The 22,899-nt window shown below is 49.4% G+C and overlaps 2 protein-coding genes across 4 annotated transcripts in view; one reads left to right on the top strand and one right to left on the bottom strand.

Moving 5' to 3' along the window:
• Positions 1 to 22,899, top strand: part of LOC135898223 (uncharacterized) — a 311,361-nt gene that overhangs the window by 11,606 nt on the left and 276,856 nt on the right. For 2 of the 3 annotated variants that reach the window (XM_070539516.1, XM_070539515.1), the window contains exons 2-3: positions 2,037 to 2,147; positions 2,585 to 2,685. In XM_070539516.1, the coding sequence (XP_070395617.1) occupies positions 2,046 to 2,147; positions 2,585 to 2,685 (203 nt within the window). In that variant the 5' untranslated portion in view covers positions 2,037 to 2,045. The remainder of the gene's footprint in view (positions 1 to 2,036; positions 2,148 to 2,584; positions 2,686 to 22,899) is intronic. The other variant, XM_070539517.1, reaches the window with a different exon arrangement.
• Positions 17,843 to 22,189, bottom strand: LOC135919086 (uncharacterized). The gene is made up of 2 exons (XM_070538322.1): positions 19,377 to 22,189; positions 17,843 to 18,452 (listed from the first exon to the last, which is right to left on the bottom strand). The coding sequence occupies exons 1-2, from the start codon at positions 21,979 to 21,981 to the stop codon at positions 18,007 to 18,009; spliced, it is 3,051 nt and encodes a 1,016-aa protein (XP_070394423.1). The 5' UTR covers positions 21,982 to 22,189; the 3' UTR covers positions 17,843 to 18,006.

Raw genomic sequence — 22,899 nt, forward strand, 5'->3', positions numbered from 1 at the left:
GATGAAAGTGAAGAGCCATTCTGAGCGACAGTGGCACACTTTTCGTCGCGTATTCTAGGTCGGTACGAACAGGAAAATTTCATGTTATACGGCGCCAGAACACTAGTCTATTTAAAATAGCAAACATTAGTTGAAAGCGCAACACCTATCACTGGGTAACGGTCAGTGTGCGTGGACGCTGTGAGACTGGCATGCGGACAGCTGGAGACACTCAGATGACCAGATACACACTACGTAGTGCTTCCGCGCACATCTGTCCTGCTTTGAAATGTGAAAGTTTTGCTTTTCAACAATAAACTTTTCTAACTGCGCCGCACGTTTCCTACCGAAACACCTCATCACATGCCCAAAATGAAGTCTGGCACCGAAGGTAAGACAAGTGGTCTGTAAATGTTATGTATAAAATATTTACTCTTTCAAATAGATAGTGTTCTGGGGCTGTGTAGCGGGAAAGTATTCCGTTCTTACTGTATTACAATCTCCTGAATTTATGTTGATGTAACCGCCGACGCATCGGGAGGCCATCTACGGCGTTGTTTGAACGTCTGTTCTCACACTTCCCTCGTTTATAGGTGGTCATATTTGTTTGCATTGAAAGCGAACAGGATTGGCTAGCTTTATAGGTTATTCTGATGTAATTGAGGCGAGGAGCACGCAGAAGTGGACAGCGTTTCAGTGGGAGTGAGCTAACCCAATGAAAGTAGATAGCCGAGTAAGTGGAGTGCCTGCGCTTCAGGCAGGTTCGCATTCCGCTGCTTGGCTTGAGGTGGCTGGAAGAAAATCGGAGCTTCGTGCAACATTAAGGTAAAAGCGACCCTCTAAAGCCGGGTCCTCAACGAAGAAAAGTTGAGAGAGCGATGTTGAATACTTGTTGAAAGGAATGGGGAGCTCTATACTGCCATGCAAGAATCTTTGTAATACGCAAAAAAAAAATCCACCATCACTTGCAGCTCCAAGTAGCCAGCGCCAGGCACTCACTGGAGAACCATCTTTTATTCGCTTCGCAATGGGGCACTCTCTGGCTTTACTGAGATGAAAGAACGCAGGTTTTTTGGGCGTATTATGTGAGTTTTCGCGGTACTTTATCGTCGCGTTGCAGATAGGCGAAGCGGGCGCAGGCCGACAAAAAATTTGACCGGTAGCGGACAGCTTGTGATTGAAAATGCGCACAATCGGCAATATATGCTTCTTTTGTTCGGCCTTTATCATGCATAATCAGGGCGTTCGTGTCATATCAGATGGATAGTTCTGCAGTTATCGCGATGTCATGTGATAAGCAAGCGAAGTTTGCGAACAAGCGGATTTTGCGGACCAATTGGGAAGGCCTAATTACACACATGTATTTTAGATTAGTTTAACGTTAGAGTGCCTCTGATTTTCCTCTTGACAAGCAGTGCTTCCTTCTGTTCGGGGACTATTGTACGTGTTACTCGTGTGCGAGCGGCCTTGCCAGACCTCAATGTTTTTTTGTTACCTCCCTTGAAGAACTACTGCAGCGTAATGCCATTTTTCCTAAATAGCTTATCAATGAGTAGTATACAACTACGAAGTTGATAAACGCACAATTTATGAATTACTGACTTGCAAGGAGCCCATGAACCGACGATGCATGCACGCATCACTTGCCTTCCAATACGATAGATAGATACGAGCAGCCAGAGGCCTCTTATCTAAGAGACCATGCCGAAGATTCGCGCATTCTAGGGCAGCCGTGACTTCTGGTTAGTTCTTAAGACGGCGTTTTTCTTTTACGTTTCGACATGAATAGACGGCTATTTTTTATTTAAGCTTTTGTTTCACTTCCACTGGCATTTCTTTCATAAGCGTTTTCTCAATGGCCTCACCATGCCTCTATGTGAACAATCTGAAAGTAAGCTTTTTGCGCTGTCCAAAACTTTGTTGTTGTGGCCCTTTAAAGAACTTTTTCATGACCCACTGAGGCCACTTCTGATATTTAGGTTCATGAAGGCATTGTTGCTCAAGTGCAAAATGAGCAGTAGCTTTTGCTAACTCAACTTCTTTTAATTATGTGGCAGGAGCACAAGATGTTCCAGACGCTCTATTATGACTTACCACCAATGTCAACAGAAGTTCTCGCTCTCCGTAAGAAACTCTGGGAAGCCGAAGGCATCCATTTAATTTACAACGTGAGTTTTTTCAAAGATTTCATGAACGGGAAAAGCTTCGTCCAGACAACAATATTTCCTCACATTTCTCTGACACGGAAGAAATTTGATTCCGAGTTTCCGAATCTTTAGAATCGCCATCGCATTACAACGTGATGAACCATGTATTCGAGCTGAGCAAAGAATCACTGGGCTGCGTGAAGTAAGCCCCCGTGAACCACACAATAATTACGACCTCGGCATTGTGGGGGCCTCACTTGCATAGGCACAAAAATATTTAGCATAGATAATGAAATTTTGCACTCTAACCGCACCAAACATTAGATCGCTTTACACTTTCAAAACAAAATTCAGTTTTCAAGTTGTTTGCGCAGCGCTTGGAGATTCCATGACCGCGTTTCTGTGTTTCTGTGACTGTCAGGAAAGTGGACTCTATTCGGACCAATTTCGCCTTGCAGGTTCCCCGTTTCGGTGAAGGCATCCGAATGAAGGGTCCCATGCGGCCCTTTGCTGGTCTTTGCGTCGCCTTTCTTCTACTGCTGAGGGAAGACCGGCAGTGGTGAGTAAATTGACTGCGAAATCACACCTTGATACCAGTAGGATTAATTCTGGGTTCGTGGTTCAGATTCAGGCGTGACACAGTGGGTCGCTTGCCTACGCCACCAGAGGGCCTAGAACGCGGACGCCACAGTAAGCTGACTAAGCGAACGCACGCCTTCGTCGATCGCTATCGCCAAAGAGTTGATTGTTTCTGAGGAGGTGAGGTCGGCTGTTTGAATGAAACGAAAATTGGGAATAAATTACCTATTTACAAGTAATAATAATCATTCCATGGTTTGCGGAGCATTGCACGTGTCTGAGCACGCTACGCGTCTCAGCACCCGGCCCCACTTTTAAGCCGTTGCTTAACAAGGCTTGCTGCTGGGCTAGTTGGTTCATAGTATACAGTAAAATCAAAAGAGCGCAAGGAAGGACACGGACTAGAATGAACAAGTGCTCTATTAAGCGCAAGGCTTTTAAAAGGCCAGACGCACCGAGGGCCGTCGAGGGTTGGTGTCACTGTCCTTTAGGCAGCGTGAACCCCGAAGGAAGTGGATGAGCGACATACCTGCTGGTGGAGAAGAGAATGTCGCGCCAGGGAAATTACAAAGGAGCGCGCTAAAACCCTTTAATTTTTCAAAAGTAGTGCCTTTCTGAGATCTTTCCGCCACCTCGCTCTCCCCGGCGTTTCAACCTAGCCGTCTCGTGCAGTCTCAGCCTCCTCCCCCCCTCCATTGGCCAATGCGTGTCACGTGGAAGCATGCGTTGCGCTTTTGTACGTTTTCTTTTTCTTTCCAGCGTGCTCCGACCGCCATTATCGACCCAGTGCGACGAAAGTACGCGCGAACCAATATATAGAGTGCGTTAGGGGACCAAATCAAGTGTGTTACGAACGAGAATTTTATTGTGATGCTATGCTGCTCCGCCTTCGGTGGCCGCTGATAATGAGGCGGGTGCAAAAGGCTTTCTTGTTGACCATACGGCGAGCGCAACGCACAGAGAAGAAAATCGTGAATACATAGCGTCGGACGGGCTGACTTCAATGAGGTTGCAAAAAGCGCACAGATTTCTCAACTCCCACGGCTCATCACTGCCTCGTATGATGAACCTAGCTTACGCCTACCTCTTTAAAAAGGTACTTGCATATGTGTCCATGCTGTGCGCGGTTTTTAGAGCGTTGAAGCTGACTTTTTACGACGGTTTTCGCTTTATTTCATACGAGTTTTGTTTTGACACGAAAGTGCCTGCACCTGCAGCTGGCGTGTGACATAAAAGCGCCTTTATTGAGCAGCTCCACCAGAAGTTAGCGTATAGTCGAAGCTTTTGCAAGGACCACTAACACTTACGAATGCAGCCGTTGAGCTTCAATGTACGCCCGCACGTGTTAATTTGGTTTGTGGTGTTTAACATATTTAGCCTCCCGATACGACTGAGGCTATGCGTGAGGTAGTAGTGGATGGCTTCGGATAAATTTAAGTCCCCTGGTGATATTTAACGTGCACTTTGACCGTACAGTATACGGGCTGGTAAATTCCTTGTTGGCGTTCCGTAATTCACTCCGCGCGGAAGCGGTAGCGTCGTGTCAGAAGTTGATGCCTGGGCGTGATTGCATTTATTTAATAGATTTGATGTAATAGTTGTAAAAACGCGTCGTTATTTTGTATTAATGGCGGAGCCTGCAGGACACCGAAGTGGCAACGGCAACACCAAATCTGTAACCAGGGCTCGTCCTTGAGTTGGGGCTTGCCGAGAGTTGCGCATGCCAGGCATCGTGGGCGTACCATAAGATCTGCTGTCGCTGTCGCGTCGTGTGCAGCAAATTTTGTGTGCGAACACTCCCTGAGCTGCCTGCTTTAGTATAACATCAGGTGCTCTCCTGAGGCCCCCGTTAGCAGTAACATGTGTAATTGTAAAGAAACCATCTAACGCCCCGATGACAAAAGCACCCAGCAACGAAAAAAGCTCCCCGCCGTGCAAAAAGAAATTATGGAACGCCAACGCGGAATCTGCCCACGGGGCTCTTGCGTTCTGCCTCTATCCCGGCTGCTGCCGGACGCGTCCTCAGTATTGTAGGGATGAGCAGCGGCTACTCGCACGTTTTGTGTACAGGAATATCATAGTAGAGAAAATCTGCAAAGACCACAAGCCCCCTGATAAGGTATAACAATTTTACTGCTTTTTGTCAACGTTTGCATGCGTCCGAATATAGACCGATCAGCTTACTGTCCGTTGCCTACAAACTATTTACTAAGGTAATCGCAAATAGAATCAGGAACACCTTAGGCTTCTGTCAAGCAAAGGACCAGGCAGGATTCCGTTAAGGCTACTCAACAATAGATCATATTCACACTATCAATCAGGTGATAGAGAAATGTGCGGAATATAACCAACCCTTATATATAGCTTTCATTGATTACGAGAAAGCGTTTGACTCTGTCGAAACCTCAGCAGTCATGGAGGCATTAGGGAATCAGGGTGTAGACGAACCGTGTGTAAAAATACTGAAAGATATCTATAGCGGCTTCACAGCCACTGTAGTCCTCCATAAAGCAAGCAACAAAATCCCAATAAAGAAAGGCGTCAGGCAGGGAGATACGATCTCTCCAATGCTATTCACAGCGTGTTTACAGGAGGTATTCAGAGACCTGGATTGGGAATAACTGGGGATAAAAGTTAATGGAGAATACCTTAGTAACTTGCGATTCGCTGATGATATTGCCTTGCTTAGTAACTCAGGGGACCAATTGCAATGCATGCTCACTGACCTGGAGAGGCAAAGCAGAAGAGTGGGTCTACAAATTAATCTGCAGAAAACTAAAGTAATGTTTAACAGTCTCGAAAGAGAACAGCAATTTACAATAGGCAGCGAGGCACTGGAAGTCGTAAGGGAATACACCTACTTGCGGCAGGTAGTGACGGCGGATCCGGATCATGAGACGGAAATGATCAGAAGAATGAGAATGGGCTGGGGTGCGTTTGGCAGGCATTCTCAGATCATGAACAGCAGGTTGCCATTATCCCTCAAGAGAAAAGTATATAATAGCTGTCTTACCAGTACTCCCCTACGGGGCAGAAACCTGGAGGCTTACGAAAAGAGTTCTACTCAAATTGTGGACGACGCAACGAGCTATGGAAAAAAGAATGATAGGTGTAACGTTAAGGGATAAGAAAAGAGCAGATTGGGTGAGGGAACAAACCCGAGTTAATGACATCTTAGTTGAAATCAAGAAAAAGAAATGGGCATGGGCAGGACATGTAATGAGGAGGGAAGATAACCGATGGTCATTAAGGGTTACGGACTGGATGCCAAGGGAAGGGAAGCGTAGCAGGGGGCGGCAGAAAGTTAGGTGGGCGGATGAGATTAAGAAGTTTGCAGGGACGGCATGGCCACAATTAGTACATGACCGGGCTTGTTGGAGAAGTATTTGAGAGGCCTTTGCCCTGCAGTGGGCGAAACCAGGCTGATGATGATGATGATGATGATGATGATGATGATGAATAAGTAAAGGGCCATCGCATGCATCATATGCACTGCATGTTGTCTTCAATCTCTTGCGACAAATAATTTCATGGTTTTTGCTAATGGAGTGCCGACGGGGTTGCCGTGCAAGCTGCGTATAGAACAGATATGTAAGTTTGCATCCTATTGCTATGACAAGAATTAGTGCATCTGATGCAATTCGCTTTAATAATTAATCCTCCTTTTTTCTTCGAATTGCATTGCTTGTGCGAGCCTGACAGCTCAGTGGGCTGTTTGTATTTGTGCTGTATACTTTTCTTTGAATTGAATTGAGTTTATTCCACAACAAGAAAATGTTACGAGGAGGACAGGTAAACGCCGTAAAAACAGCTTGAGGAGCCCTGACCCCCTATCACACGGGGAAGCATAAAAGCGTGCGGCTAATGGAGTACAACCTACTATGAGGAAAACACTTACAGGAGTTATAAAACGTCACTGTAAAGGGGATTATACAGTAGTCAAATAGTAAATCATCGTATCACATCATTATACAAACATTAAACGCAGTTGTTTTGGTGATGTACTAGATATGTCAATCTTATTTTCTTGTATTATGTGGTTTAGAAGTGTAGGCAATTGAAATTTTAGCATTTGATTTCCGTAATTGGTCCTACATTTGGCGACGTACCGCACTTCAGAATGGCGCACATTATAAGCAAGGAAATTTTTCTCTAGCCTTGCTAGGTTTTTCATGGCATCATTATTTTTCAGCAAACCGAGTTTATATAAACGGCATAGCTTGTAATCATACATTGATGGAACCTGAATGATGTGGTTCTTCTTAAACAATTCTGCACTGTGGTAGCGATATCGGACTTTACAGGCTAGTCGCAGAGCACTTTTTTGCAAGACAGAAAGTTTGCTAATGCTTGAAGCTGTTGTTGTTGACCATACAAGAAACACGTAATTGAATAGAGAAGAAAATGAAGAGTTATATATGAGTATGTTAACAGAGGTAGCAAAATATTAAAAGTGACGGCGCATAATGCCGGTTGTCCTAGATAGTTTATTAATAATGTAGTTCACGTGATCATCCCATGTCATGTTTTGTGAAAAATACACGCCCAGTTATTTGAAGCTTTTTACCACTTCAATTTTAGAGTTATTTAACGAAATGGCGGGTAACTGGATATATGTGTGGCGAGGGTGAAATAGAACAGCCTTCGTTTTATTAATGTTCACTTTTAGGGAGTTCATTTGAGCCCACGCATTAATTTCAGACAGTGCGCTATTCACTCGACTGCCCAGATCGGCACATGACTTGGCTGAAAAGAATAAACTCGTATCGTCAGCATATATTATATAATGGGCTGTTTCATCAATGTGGACAATCTCATTAATATAAAGTATGAACAGAAATGGTCCCAGGATGCTTCCCTGAGGACACCTGTTTTAATAGGTTTTATTGAGGAATGTTTTCCTTCGATGACTACAAATTGAGTACGGTATAGTAAGTACGACTTGATTAATTTGTGCGCGATACCTCTTATGCCATAGTGGTCTAGTTTTTGAAGCAGAATATCATGATTAATGAGGTCGAAGGCTTTTGAAAAGTCTAAAAAAAGCCCAAGTACCATATTTCTGTACTCGAAATTTCCTAGACTGAATTCCTTTTGGGCCAGTAGTGCGAGTTCTGTAGACTTGTTTCTCCGAAAGCCATACTGTGCAGAACTGATCAAGTTGAAGCGGTCAGTGAAAGAGGTCAGGCGTTTCAGAATTATTTTCTCCAAACCTTTGGAAAATACAGGCAGAACTGATAGGTCGGTAGTTGGACATGTCATTTCTATTACCCTTTTTATATACAACTGTTACTTTTGCTGTCTGCATGTTTCGAAGAAAAGATCCCGTAGATAAACACATATTAAAGATGTAGGTAAGGCAAAGACTAAGATTAAGACTAAGACTAAGATAAGCACCTTTATTAACTTCATTTGGGGACCTATATTGTTCTCTCTGTCCCTATAGCCGCCGTGGTGACCTAGCGGCTGTGGTGTGGAGCTGCTAAGCACGAAATCGCGGGACCAAATCGCTGCCGCGACAGTCACATTTCGATGGAGACGATATACGATAACGCCCGTATCCCGTAAATTGGAGGCACCTTAAAGGACCCCAGAGAGAGAGAGAGAAATAACTTTTATTTATATAACCGGCAGATTCGTGGGGGGGGCCAACCCCGCCTAGATGGCGGCCAGAAGCCCTTGAGCTCTAGCGGCATCCTCGGCCTGCTGGACAGCCAAAAGTTGGTCTTCGGGGGCCGAGGTGATCATCAAAATTAATGTAGTTCCCCACTACGGTGTGCTTCATAATCAATTTGTGGGTTCGGCACGTAAAACCCAAGAATAACGTTTTTTCTCTGTCTGTAGTGTTCGAGTTATAGGGACACTGCTTCCCCGCGAAAACTTATAACGCAATAAAAAAAAATACAGACGCACGCACTACACAGATATAAAGTTTGCAATACAACAAAGGTATTACTGGTGCTAATTATGAAAGTCTAGCCTCTTCACCTGTAATAAATTAAATGAAAAAACAATTTTATGTGCTGCGAAAATTACCGGTACGTTGTTCGCATTATCAATACAGTCTATGTGTGAAAACGTTGCGTATAGCCGGTAGAACCCATACATCAACTACATACTTCTGTAAAAGACGCAGAGCAGAAGCTCTGCCTCTGAGCAGAAGGTGAGCGTGAGCAGAAGGTGGTTAGGCATTGCCGGCCCCAGACAGTTGGAATCTTTCACGTGCGGCCCGAACTAAAGTATTCTGGAGGTACGTAAATGAACCTACGAAACGACATTCACATACTTTAAGAAGTCAAAACGTGAATCTCTGGTAACTCGTGCGTATTTGATCACGCCGCGTGCATCCGTCACGCTTCAGCAACGGCAGCTCTGAACCTGCGGACGCTTTACACCTTAAATAATGGTTCTTTTTCTCCATTTTATTGCGCAATTACAACACGGCATTATTGACGCCAGTTACTGACTCATGAAGCTAAATCTCGCCTCAGGAACTCCCCCGGAGGGCTCAAACGAAGTTTTTCGCCGATTGCCTGCGATAGCGTGTCAGCCGTCGTGTGCTCCAGCAGGGTCGGCATAGGCGGCGCCACTGCCGAGGTCGCGCCGAGCGGGGCAGTGGAGCGGAGGAGGAGGGAAGTGGTTGGGGCTACTTATAGACAATGAGAGATTTTAGAACAAGCGGCTAACCAACGCCACCTAGAGGAAAATCTAGATGGCGCTGAGTTAAGCGGGAAAGGAGAAAAGAGGCGAAGCTTTGCATTGGAGGCGGGTAGGAGGAGGCGCTCTAGGTTGACCTGCTCTGGCCGCACAATTATGTTCCGCGCAGGGAATTTTTCCTCTTTTCATGAAATTTCCGGCCACAATTTTAGACGAAAGGGAAACAGAGAGTCTGTTATATAGCAGGTGGTTTAAAATGAATTGATGAACGAACTATTGGAAATATTGCTTAATGGGCGACTTGGTGCAGCATGTTTTTGTCTTGCTTTAGCACATCTCAGTTTGAATATGATGGAACGGGGAGAGGTGACAGGATGAAACCTGTCCCTATTTCTTCACAGTAGAACGAGTTGCGCTGAAGCAACACAAAAATATAAATAGTAGTATTATGCATTTGAGGTAGCCATCATTTCGACAAGCCACAGCAGGCCCTCTTCAGTGCACGGACTAAAATATGAGTGGGTCGGCTTCCAGTTCTAATAGCCTTTGTTGTAGCAAGGCTGGTGTGCTTTTCCGGTACGAAGCGTGAACTGCAATTTGCTGTATTTATATTCGATTTGGAGACCTAAACATCCATAAAAAGCAGCAAGCTTTCAGTCTTAGTTGGTGCTATACAGCTCTGTCTACGCGGAAGATATGTTCGGAACCTACATTACAAATCGAGTGCCTCATTACAAATCGAGTTCTCATATTGCTGTTTTGTCGAGATATTGAGTAAACTGTGTTATGTTTTTGAACACGCATAACACACAGACAAATGCTAAATTGTGAAGTAGGAATCACGCTGGCCTGCTGGAATAAGTTCACTCAAGAAAAGAGTACAATGTACGGAGGCATTGCACGGTATATTGCTGACGTTTGGGCTGATGCCAAAGCGGTCCTTAGGGGTATATATATATATATATATATATATATATATATATATATATATATATATATATATATATATATATATTGCAACGGGGGTGGTGTTCGCCTAGCAGCACTAGCTCTAGGTTGCAGCGGTAGGCTTAAAACAGGTCGGTCCTATCTCGAAAACGGGGAAGCAAGCACACCTCGTCGTCTTCTTCTCATCCACTAGCACCATGCCCACTGCCAAGTGCCTTCAGTACAATCACTCCCCACCGAAAGAGTAGCCATCCTGGCGACCTAAGGGCAGGAAAACACAGGGGGGTCATGGCACTGCTTGAGCCGGGAGACGTGCACAATTTCCTGGCCGCGACGACGCTGGTCGGAAGGCGCTTCCGTTGGCTCGATGAGGTAGTTGACTGCGGATGTTTTTTTTTAGTACCCTATAAGGACCGTGGTACTTGGAGAGCAGCTTAGAGGAAAGGCCTGGAGGAGTAGAGGGCACCCACAACCAGACCAGCGAGAGGAGCAAAGCACGCACGTAGCCGCAGTAGATGAATCATGGCGATGCTTTTGGCGCCACTGGTCCTGGGATGTCAACGAACGAGCGAGCTGGCGACATTCTTCGGCGTAAGCAGCCACTCTAGAAACAGTCGTGCACTCCGAAGCATCTGGTCGGTAAGGCAGAATCGTGTCCATAGTGCATGAAGGTTCCTGCCCGTAAAGGAGAAAGAAAGGGGAGAACCCAGTGGTGCTTTGCTTGGCGGTATTGTAAGCGTAGGTGACGAAAGGCAGAATGCGATTCCAATTCGAGTGGTCAGATGAAGCATACATGGCCAACATGTCGCCAAGGGGGCGGTTGAAACGTTCTGTCATCCCATTAGTTTGAGGATGATATGCCGTGGTGGTGCGGTGAATGATGCGACACTCCTTTAGCAATGCTGCAATGACGTCGGAGAGAAAAACGCGACCGCGGTCACTCAGTAATTCTCTAGGTGCTCCATGGCGTAAAATCAGGTTTCGAAGGAGAAAACTGGCGACGTCTTTTGCTGGGGCAGATGCTAGGGCTGAAGTTTCGGCTAACCGCGTGAGGTGGTCGATAGCGACAATAACCCAGCGGTTGCCGCTTGGAGTGTTGGGAAGCGGACCGTATAGCTCAATGCCGACGCGGTCGAACGCGCGCGCGGGGCATGGTAAAGGTTGCAAGGGGCCGGTGGCATGTTGAGGTGGCGTCTTGCGTCGTTGGCATATGAGGCAGGACCGGACGTACTGGCGAACGAAGCGGTACATACCGCGCCAGTAGTACCGAAGCTGGATGCGAGAGTATGTCTTTAAGACACCAGCGTGGCCGCATTGGGGATCGTCGTGGAACGTGGCGCAGATGTCGGGGCGCAGGTTTCGGGGCATAACAAGCAACCACTTGCGACCGCTCGAATTGTAGTTGCGGCGGTACAGCAGGTTATCCCGAATGATGAAGTGCGCTGCTTGACGACGGAGCGTCCGAGAAATTGGCGCTGGCGACTGGCTAGACAGGAAGTCAAGAAGCGAAGAGATCCATGGGTCCTTGCGCTGCTCTGATGGCATGTCGGTAATGTTGAGGGCGAAGGCTCCATGTGTGGAAATAGACGAGTGGACAGGACCGGAGGGCAGGGGTGACTGGGGTAGAGCGTCTGCGTCTGAATGTTTTCGGCCGGAGCGATAAACAACGTGGATGTCGTACTCTTGTAGGCGCAATGCCCAGCGGGCGAGCCGACCAGTTGGATCTTTTAAGGAAGATAACCAGCATAGGGCATGATGGTGGGTCACGATGTCAAATGGACGCCCGTACACATAAGGACGAAATTTTCCGATCGCCGAAATGATGGCCAGACATTCCTTTTCAGTAACCGAGTAGTTCGCCTTGGCTTCGGTAAGGGTGCGGCAGGCATACGCGACGACGTACTCTTCAAAGCCATCCTTGCGTTGTGCAAGAACAGCGCCGAGCCCGACACCGCTAGCGTCCGTATGGATCTCAGTTGGTGCAGATGGATCGAAGTGTCGCAGTACTGGAGGAGAGGTGAGAACGCGTCGCAGTTCTTGGAATGCGTCGTCGCATGATGCCGGGGACCAGGCTGATAGGTCAGAACTGCCGGTGAGAAGCTGCGTCAAGGGGGCGATGATAGAGGCAAAGTTACGGATGAAGCGCCGGAAATATGAGCACAAGCCGATGAAACTGCGAAGCTCTTTCATGGTGGTTGGTTTCGGGAACTCGGTTACGGCGCTAAGTTTCGTGGGGTTCGGGAGGATACCGTCTTTGGAAACTACATGACCGAGAATAGTAAGCGTGCGAGCGCCGAAGTGGCATTTCTTCAAATTTAGTTGCAGTCCTGCAGTGGAGAGGCACGGAAGGACTTGCTCGAGGCGGCTGAGGTGCGTCGCAAAATCGGTGTAAAAAACCACAATGTCATCCAAATAACAGAGGCACGTTTTCCACTTCAGCCCTCGAAGAATGCTATCCATCATTCGCTCGAAAGTGGCAGGCGCGTTGCAGAGGCCGAGCGGCATGACGGTGAATTCATATAGCCCATCAGGTGTTACAAAGGCTGTCTTTTGGCGATCGGCCTCTGCCATTGGCACTTGCCAATACCCGGAGCGAAGATCCAGCGAGGAAAAGAATTCCGCTCCCTGTAGACTGTCCAAGGCATCGTCGATGCGCGGCAGAGGATATACATCTTTGCGCGTTATTCGGTTAAGGCCGCGATAGTCGACGCAGAACCGAATGGAGCCGTCTTTCTTTTTAACGAGGACAACCGGAGATGCCCAGGGACTGTTAGAGGGCTGGATGATACCACGCTCCAGCATGTCGTCAACGTGCTCGTCGATTACACGGCGTTCAGCGGCCGACACACGATACGGACGCTGGCGCAATGGTGTTTGTTGGCCGGTGTCGATACGGTGAACGACTGCGGACGCCCGGCCCAAGGATGGTTGGCCTATGTCAAATGAGGCACGAAAACGCTGGAGGAGCTTGATGATTTTGGTGTGCTGCGCAGGTGTGAGTTCTGCGTCGACGGAACTAGCGGAGACGTCTACAGGGGCATCGGTCGCGGCGGCAGGAGTTACGGCACAAATCGGAAGTGATGCCGTATCACCACACATGGTGGCCGGGAGAATGCTATCGAAAGCTTCAGCTGTACCCAGGCACTCGCCGCGGAGTAGGGATGATGGGCAGGCGGACGGATTGCACACGTAAAGGGCAGCAGAACCTTCGCAAAAAGTGACGACAGCTAACGGAAGCAGAAAGTTCCGGCGGCGCGCGCAAGTGGTCGACGGCGTAAACAGAACAGATGAGTTCGCAGCAGAGGTACATAACACAGGAACCAGAGCGGCGGAGAAAGGTGCAATATCGATGTCAGAGGCGGCAACAACTTTAGGAGAATAATAGTCGTCAGGGTCAAAACACGGCACTGATAACGTAAGTTCGCAACGAGCGCAGTCGACAAGAGCTTGATTCACAGATAGGAAATTCCAACCAAGAATAACGTCGTGCGAGGAACCAGGCAGGACGAAAAATTCGATAACATGCAGAACGCTTTGAATGACAACCCGGGCTGTGCACGACACTGAAGGCTGAATGCGATGCGAGGTTGCCGTACGCAGAGAAAGAGAGGTAAGGGGAATGGTCACTTTGTTCAAATTGCGGCAGAGCTTCTCACTAATAATAGAAACGGCGGCTGCGGTGTCGATAAGTGCGTGTACGGTGACGCCGTCTACGGACAGTTCAATTTCGTTCACCGGCGCAGAATGAGGCCTTGAAATGTTCGACGGAAACGCAGTCCTTGCCTCTGGAACTGCGACTGCTAGTTTTCCTCTCGGGCTGTGCTGGGTCGGCGAACCATCGGGGAAATGGATCGGCGACGTGGGGAAGGCGACCGGCGTGAATCGAAGGGGAGGCGACTGTAAGAGGTGTCCGGAGGAAGGTTAGAGTGGTCCTGACGCGGAAGTCGAGCAGGCCTGTAGCTTGAGGCACCCCCACTGTCAGGTAAACGGGGGCTGCGACGGCGGCAGAATCGTGCTACGTGGCCCGGAAAATGGCATGAATAACATATTGGCCGGTTATCAGGTGCTCGCCACGGGTTGACGACAGGGGCTCCAGCAGCCGAGTAAGGAACGACTATCGGACGCGAAGGTGGCGGCGGTACATGGAAGGTGCCGGTGGCCTGGCAGGAATCAGGAGCCGGAGGAGTGTAAGGCCGCGCGACAACGTCAGCGTACGTTAGCGGTCCAGCTGCAGGCTGCGGAAGAGGGGCAGATGGCAGCGCCGCGGCAACTTGCGTCTGAATGACGTGGCGAAGCGCAGGAGCCAGGGTTGTCGACGGCTCGGGTGCGCTATTCGCCAGAGAGAGTTGTCGTACGACTTCCTGGCGGATGAACTGCTTTATCTCCGGCATTAGGGCAGAGATGTCGGCAGCGTCGCGACCGAAGGCCAACGGGGAGAGATCTGCAGTGTCCTGCTGAGCAGCGCGTGTTGATGCACCTTGCTTGCGCAGCTCGTCGTACTGCTGGCAAAGCTGTATGACCTCGGCAATAGTGCGGGGACTCTTCCCGACGAGCATCTGAAAGGCATGCTCATCGATGCCTTTCAAGACGTGCTTGATCTTGTCTGCTTCATCCATGGATGAGTTGACGCGCTTGCAGAGCGAGAGCACGTCTTCAATATAACTGGTGAAGGTCTCTTCCTGGCGTTGAGCTCGACCACGCAAGCGCTGCTCAGCGCGAAGCCGGCGAACTGTGGGACGGCCGAAGACCTCAGCCAAAGTCGCCGCGAAAGCCGACCAGGTGGTAAAATCGGCTTCATGATTGCGGAACCATAGGTGGGCCACGTCAGTCAAGTAAAATATGACATTGGTGAGCTTGGCGCGGTCGTCCCTATTCTTATAGGCGCTTACACGGTCATATTCGGCGAGCCAGTCTTCCACGTCGTGGTCGTCTGTGCCGCTAAATATAGCCGGATCGCGTTGGCGGATAACACCAGAGCAGACGATCGCCGGGGGCACGGGAGCAGCAGCCTGGGACGGTCCCGGTTCATCCATTGTAACAACTGGTAGTAGCGTCCGACTGCGGAGTTCCAGGATGTTGAAGAGAAACCCAGCAGCTCCACCAAATGCAACGGGGGTGGTGTTCGCCTAGCAGCACTAGCTCTAGGTTGCAGCGGTAGGCTTAAAACAGCACACCTCGTCGTCGTCTTCTCATCCACTAGCACCATGCCCACTGCCAAGTGCCTTCAGTACAATATATATATATGTATATATATATATATATATATATATATATATATATATATATATATATATATATATATATATATATATATATATATATATATATATGTTACAGTGGTTTATTGGTTACAGATGTTTGGGACCGGCCGTTAGAGCTGAGCATGGACTCTCAGCACGAGCGGCTCGAGAACAGCGCTGGAGAGGATGGCCCAATATAGAGTTCCCTCTGCTTTACTACAATTACTCCCGAGAACGAAAAGAGAGCCATCAGGAAACCTAAGGGCTTCTCACTATGAGCGGATTCGCTCATCCTCACTAAGTGCGTATGGTTTGAGGCGTTGGACATTGTCAATGTCTCGTCAATGACTGCACCTTTCCGAACACGGTTCAATGGATTGCATCACGTAGTTAACAGGGGATGCACTCTCGACGATACGGTGTGGCCGTTCACAATTGGGCAGTAGTTTTGAAGAGAGCCCAGGTACAGCGGAAGGAATGAAAAGCCACACAAGCGCTCCAGGAAGGAAGGTGCGTGCAGAGGTGGTGTCACCGCGAGTGCTGCTCTGGCGCTCTTGAGCACTGGAGGTAAAGGCCCGTGCGAGATGGCGACACTGTTCACCATGTCTGGCCGTGGAAGAAATGGGCGCACATTCAGGTGCGTTCACCCGGTATGGTGGAATTGTGTACATGCTGTGCCACGGATGCCTACCGCACAGTAAGAAAAAGGGTGAAAAGCCGGTGATACTCTTAGTCGTTGTGTTGTACGCATAGGTTACGAAGAGCAGAATGACTCCCTAAGTTGCGTGGTCAGAGGTGATGTACATTGCAAGCATGTTGCCGAGCATACACATGAAGCGTTCTGTAAGGCCATTGGTTTGAGAATGGTACGCCGTAGCTTTGCGATGAACGACGTTACACTCTTTAAGAATGGCTTCAACCACATCGGATAGCAAGACACGTCCGCGATCACTGAGCAGTTCCTCAGGTGGTGCATGATTCAGGGTGAATCGATGAAGCAGGAAGGAGGCAACATCTCGCGCTGTAGCTGCCGAGAGGGTAGCAGTTTCGGCGTATCGCGTGAGGTGGTCAACCGCCACAATGGCACAGCGGTTTCTAACCGATGTCAGGGTAAAGGGTTCGTAAAAATTGATGCCGAGGCGCCCAAGCGACCGGGTAACAGTTGCAGACTGGCTGGCGAGAGGAGAGGTGGAGATTTTTGGCACTGAGAATTGGGGCAACAGCGAACGAACTTTTCAACGTAGCTGTAGATCCCTCGCCAGTAGTACCGCTGTAGAAGGGGCTGATAAGTTTAGAAAACTCCCGAGTGGGCACACTGTGGATAGGCGTGGAAAGCTGTGCATATGTCGGAACGGAAACTAGGAGGTACTACTAATGACCACTGGCGCCCACCGGGTTTATAATTGCGTCGGTGAAAGAGGTTGCCAGGCAATGGCGAAATTGTGAGCTTGACGATGCAGCGTGCGAGTCGTTGGTGGTGCTGATGAAGCACAAAAAAGTCTATAAGAGTCTATAAATGTGGGCACCATATTTAATGACCCTTGTGCTGCTCAGACACTATGGTTCTAAGGCCGAGCGAAGAAACGGTAAAGTGGAATAGTGAGCAGCAGACATTGTCGTCAGGCAAGGCAGAGTGCTAGAGGGAGTCGGCGTCAGAATGCTGGCGTCCGCTGCGGCACAGCACGCGAATATCCTAGTTCTACAGGCGAAGTGCCCATCGGGCAAGACCACCTGAGAGATCTATCAAGGACGACAGCCAGCATAGTGCATGGTGTTGTGTGACTACATCAAATGGACAGCCATGCAAATAAGGCCTCAACTTGGCGAGAGCTCACATGATGACCAAGCGTTCTTTTTGCCACATTGGAATAGGTTTCAGCATTCGTAAGCGTACGACTTCCATAAGCCACGACATATTCAGGAATCCCCTGTTTGAGCTGGGCAAGAGCATCACCGAGGCCAACACCACTGGCATCTGCGTGCACCTTGGTAGGGGCTGTCGGATTCTAATGGCACGAAATTGGCCAGGACGTTAGCGAACGACGGAGCCTTGTGAACGCCTCGTCGCACTGGGACGACCAAGAAGTGAGGGGCTCGTTGCTTCTAAGGAGCTTCGTCACAGGTGATGGAGGCGGAATTGCGAATGAAGCGTCTGAAGTAAGAAAACAGACCGATGAAACTACCTGCGAAATTATATGACGGACGCTGGCTTAGGAAATTCGGCGACGGCCCGAAATTAGGCTGTAACGGGGAGAATTCCATCCTTGGATACTGAAGTAACTCGAGAAGCAGTTGCCAAAGAACGAACGCTTTATTGAAGGTTAGTGTTGCTTTTATAGTCCTTATCTTGTGACGTCAGCCGCAGCCACTGCCGATTCACAAGAGGCATGGCCGGTGAATCTAACAAAACAAATACGTGTCAGCGGCGCATGCTGATTCACAACAATTCTCCCCCCTTAAGGAGTGAAGCGGTCCGGGGGCCGGGGCTTCCGCTTCGACCTACGCAGTGTCACTTCAGCCCGGTCAGTCACTTGTGGCTTTCTGGTAGCAACCTCGGCTTCGGCCCGCCCGTCTGACGGCGTTCGAATGTCGGTGCCTACTTGAGCCTGACTGTGACTGCTGTCGTGTCCTTGAGACTGCGAGTCTGCCGCTGCGTTCTGGCTGCCTTTAGTCGTTGCTGCTTGCATGGGGGCCTCGGGTTCCATCGCTTCTCCTCCCACGCTGGTCCTCCTGGTTTTTAGCTGGTCGAGGTGGCGGCGATGTTGCTCCCCATCTGCTGTCTTTACCGTTGCCATTCGCGAGCCTTCGGTGGACTCTAACGAGCCTGGTTTCCGTTTGTCACCCACTCCGTAGTTCTTGAACCAGACGTCTTTGCTCAGCGGTGGGCCACTGTTGCACGCACCTGCAGAAGGTAATGGTCGTGACACGACGTTGTGCAATAAAGAACGTGGCTGATATCCGAGAAGCATAGAAGCTGGGGTTTGCCTATTTGTCAAGGGAGTGCGCCGATAATGCGAAAGAATGTGGTCCAGCCGAGCTTGCAAACTGCCGCGTGTGTTTTTGTTTAACCCCTGTTTGACAGTCCGTACTGCTCTTTCCGCCAGGCCATTAGACTGCGGTTTGTAGGGAGCTGTCCGCACATGAGCGATGCCATTGCGCTTCATAAATGCCCTGAACTCTTCACTAGTAAACTGCGGCCCGTTGTCCGTTACCAGGGTCCTCGGCAAACCGAACCGGCTGAACATAGTCTGCAGTGCTTCAATTGTCTTTGCCGAACTGGCGGTCTTCATGGCGGTAACCTCGATCCATTTCGTATGGGAATCAACCACGATCAACAACATGTTACCTTCCACAGGACCCGCAAAATCGACATGGACCCTAGACCATGGCTCCTCTGTGTCCGGCCAAGGCACGGGTTGTCGGGCAGGAGGCATGCTGCCCCATTCTATGCATGTTGGACACGCGTTCACCAGCTTCTCAATGTCCCGATCGAGCCCTGGGTACCAGAAAACAGAACGTGCCAATTTTTTCATAGCCGTTATCCCTTGATGTGCATCATGCAGCATACGCAGCATTGACTGCCGCGCACTTGTTGGAATAACCGCTCGATGGCCCCAGTACACAATTCCATGGCTGTACGTCAGTTCGTCTTTCCTGTGCATGTACACGCGCAACGGCTCCTGAGCCGGTTGCAAGTACCGTGGCCAGCCATTCTGAATGTAATTGCGGACTTGCGCGAGGTCGCTGTCGTCAACAGTCATTTTAGCCAAGTCACTCGCCGACAGAGGACAGGTATTGAGGTGATCGGTCAGAAGAACGTACTCACGAGCGTCATCTTCTGCAGCCTTAGTGTTGTTATGCTCCTGCCGCACCGGTAAACGGCTGAGGGTGTCTGCAGGAATCAACGTCTTTCCTGGCTTGAACTGAATTTTGTAGTTGTAGGCGCTCAGCAAGAGGGACCAACGCTGAATCCGGGCAGCGGCCATGGCGGGAACGGGCTTGTCGGGGCTGAAAAGGCTCAGAAGAGGTTTGTGATCTGTCACAAGCGTGAAATGATTCCCGAGCAGATATTCCCGGAACTTTGTAACCCCGAAGACAACTGCCAATGCCTCTCTTTCAATTTGCGCGTAATTACGCTCAGCAGCTGAAAGCGTTCGCGACCGGAACCCAATTGGTCGATCTTGCCCATTTACTCTGTGATATAGCACTGCGCCGACGCCACACGACGACGCATCGGTTTCCAAGATAAGCGGCTTACTTGGATCGTAGTGCGCCAAGCACTTAGCTTCCTCTAGCAGCCGCTTTGTTGCTCGGAACGCGTTATCTTGTCTCGCTCCCCACTGCCAGCGTGTGTTCTTTCTTAGCAGTTCATGCAGTGGCTCTAGAACAGTAGCCAAGTTTCCCAGAAATGAGTGGTAGTAGGTCACGAAGCCCAAAAACGCCCGTAGATCCGCAACACCGGTTGGCTTCGGCATTTCCATTATTGCAGCAATGTTGTCCATCTTAGGTAACAATCCGTTCATATTTATACGATGTCCCAGAAATTCAACTTCTGCTTGTCGGAACTTGCATTTCTGCGGATTCAGCTTCACACCGTGTTGCCGGAAACGTCTGAAAACTTCACGCAGCGTCTCACAGTTGCCGCGTTTCTCCGCGACTACCACATCGTCCAAATATACTTGAATGCCCGGAATGCCTTGCAGGATGCCGTCCATACGTCTCTGAAAAATCGCAGGAGCAGAGGCTACACCAAAAGGAAGCCTATTAAAGCAAAACAGGCCTTTCGGAGTGTTTACAACCAATATCTTCTTCGTTTCCTCGTCAAGCGGCAGCTGACTGTAAGCATCCTTCAAGTCGATGGTGCTGAATACTTCACCACCGTTTAGGTTTGCAAAGATATCCCTTATTTTTGGCAATGGGTACTGCTCCGTGACACATGCAGCATTTGCGGTCACTTTAAAATCACCACACAACCGAATGGAACCATTCTTTTTGATAACGGGAACCAAAGGTGTGGCCCACTCCGCACTGTCGACAGGCGAGAGAATGCCATGCTTAACAAGCCTGTCTATTTCATTTGACACTTGCTCCCGCATTACATACGGCACAGAACGTGCTTTGCAGAACCGCGGCAACGCATTTTCCCGCAACCGCAAATGGACTGCGGGGCCATCAATTAGCCCTAGACCTGGCGTAAACAAATCGCCGAACTCCTCTAAGAGTGCGCTAACCAAAGTACTGTCAGGGACATTTTGCTCACCGGAGGTTTCCTCGCCGAGAATGCTTAAGACGGGCCTTCCGCTACGCTGAAATGCGCTGATGACATCTCGCCCGCACAAGTTCGGGCCATCGCATTGCAGTACGGTTAGAGTGGCATCTAGGGTCTTTCCCGCGTACGAGACCGGAAGTTTCAGCAGACCCCTCACGGGCAGCTTGCCAAGAAAGCAGGACAACTTCAAGGACGTCTCGCGGGTCGCAGGCCAGGCATGCCGATGCTTGCAGTATGTTTTCCACGTAATGATGGAGACAGGCGATCCGGTGTCCACTTGCATTGTCAGCGGAATTCCGCTCCAGCAGAGGGTGCGAACCACAGGCTTGACCAAGTTTACCGACGTAGTGTACAAACTCATTAGACAAAGTTCGTTGCCGTCGCTCTCTGAAGAATGGTCCTCACAAAGGGCCACCCCTTGTTTCCATACACACATCTTAGCTAGGTGCCCTTTACGTCGGCAGCGAAAACACTCCGCCCGGCGAAACTTGCACTTTGCTGCCTTGTGCTTAGTGCTACCACAGCACGGGCAAACGACGTCTTCGCTTAGTCGAGAAGTGCTCGGATGAGTCTTGTGGTAATACGGTTGACCTTGCATCTTGCTCCTCACGGCATGGACGTCGCCATAATCCTGTGTGCTCTCCATGTGATCAACGTTGAGAGCTGCCATCTCTGCTGCTAACGCTATATCTTCGGCTTCTTTCAGCGTCAGCGAAGGTCTGGCCAAAAGCTTCCGACGAACGCCGGCATCACGTAGACCGCAAACAAGTCTGTCTCGTAGCATCCTGTCCCGCGCTTCGCCAAAGTTGCAACTGCAGGCCTTCTTCTGAATTTCCACAATGAAGTCCTTCGTTGACTCGTCGGGACGCTGGCATCTGGTGAAGAACTTGTAAGACTCCGCTATTTCGTTGCCCTGTGGCGCAAAGTGTTCTGCCAGCAGTTCAAGCAGCTTCTCATAGGTAAGGTCCTGAATCTTCGCCGGCGCGCACCGTACCGTTATTATGCCGACTGTTGCCGTGCTTAAGGCTGCCGTTAGCAGGGCTCGTCGTTTCTTCGAGTCGACGATATCATAGGCTTCAAAGTAAGACTGCAGACGCACCTGGTAGGCGTCCCAACTGTCTTCCGTTTCGTCGAAACCCGGTGGTCCGGCGTGAGCCGCCATGGAGCAGGCACGGCCCGGTGGTGGGCAGCCTCGTCGCCACTGAAGTAACTCGAGAAGCAGTTGCCAAAGAACGAACGCTTTATTGAAGGTTAGTGTTGCTTTTATAGTCCTTATCTTGTGACGTCAGCCGCAGCCACTGCCGATTCACAAGAGGCATGGCCGGTGAATCTAACAAAACAAATACGTGTCAGCGGCGCATGCTGATTCACAACAGATACGACGTAACCTAGAATTCTCAGCTGCCGAGCAGCACATCGGCATTTCTTGAGGCTTAGCTGTAGCTCTGCGTTTGGGAAAAACATTGAAACAGACAGGAGCTGTCGAAGGTGCCTGGTGAAGTCAGGAGCAAAAACAACAACGTCGTCAAGATAGCACAAGCACGTGTGCCCGTTCAAGCCGCCCAAGACAGCGTCCATCATGCTCTCAAAGGTTGAGGGCGCGTTACATAGTCCAAAAGGCATTAGGTTAAATTCGTATAAGCCGTCGGTTGTGAGAAAAGCTGCCTGCGGCCGATGGGCGCCTGCCATTGGTAGTTGCCAATACCGTGAGTGAAAATCTAGAGATGAAAAGAATTGTGCGCATTGTACACTCTTAATCGCGTCGTCTATGCGCGGCAGAGGGTAGATGTCATTGCGAGTGATCTTGTTCAGGTGGTGGTAGTCCACACAAAATCGCACAGAACCATCTTTCTTCGTAAGTAGGACGACATGATAGCCTATGGATTGTTGGAAGGATGTATCACCTCACGGCGAAGCATGCCGTTGCCTTGTTCGTTGATTACACGACGCTCTGCAAGGTATACACGATACGGACGTGGCCTCAATGGCAGTTGCGGGTCAGTATCGATAGGATATAAAACAGTTGGCATCCGACCCAGGTTAAGGCACAAAAGCTGAGACTGCGGGGCCGGTATAAGCC

Source organism: Dermacentor albipictus, chromosome 5, assembly GCF_038994185.2.
Source record: "Dermacentor albipictus isolate Rhodes 1998 colony chromosome 5, USDA_Dalb.pri_finalv2, whole genome shotgun sequence".
Classification (NCBI taxonomy): domain Eukaryota; kingdom Metazoa; phylum Arthropoda; class Arachnida; order Ixodida; family Ixodidae; genus Dermacentor; species Dermacentor albipictus.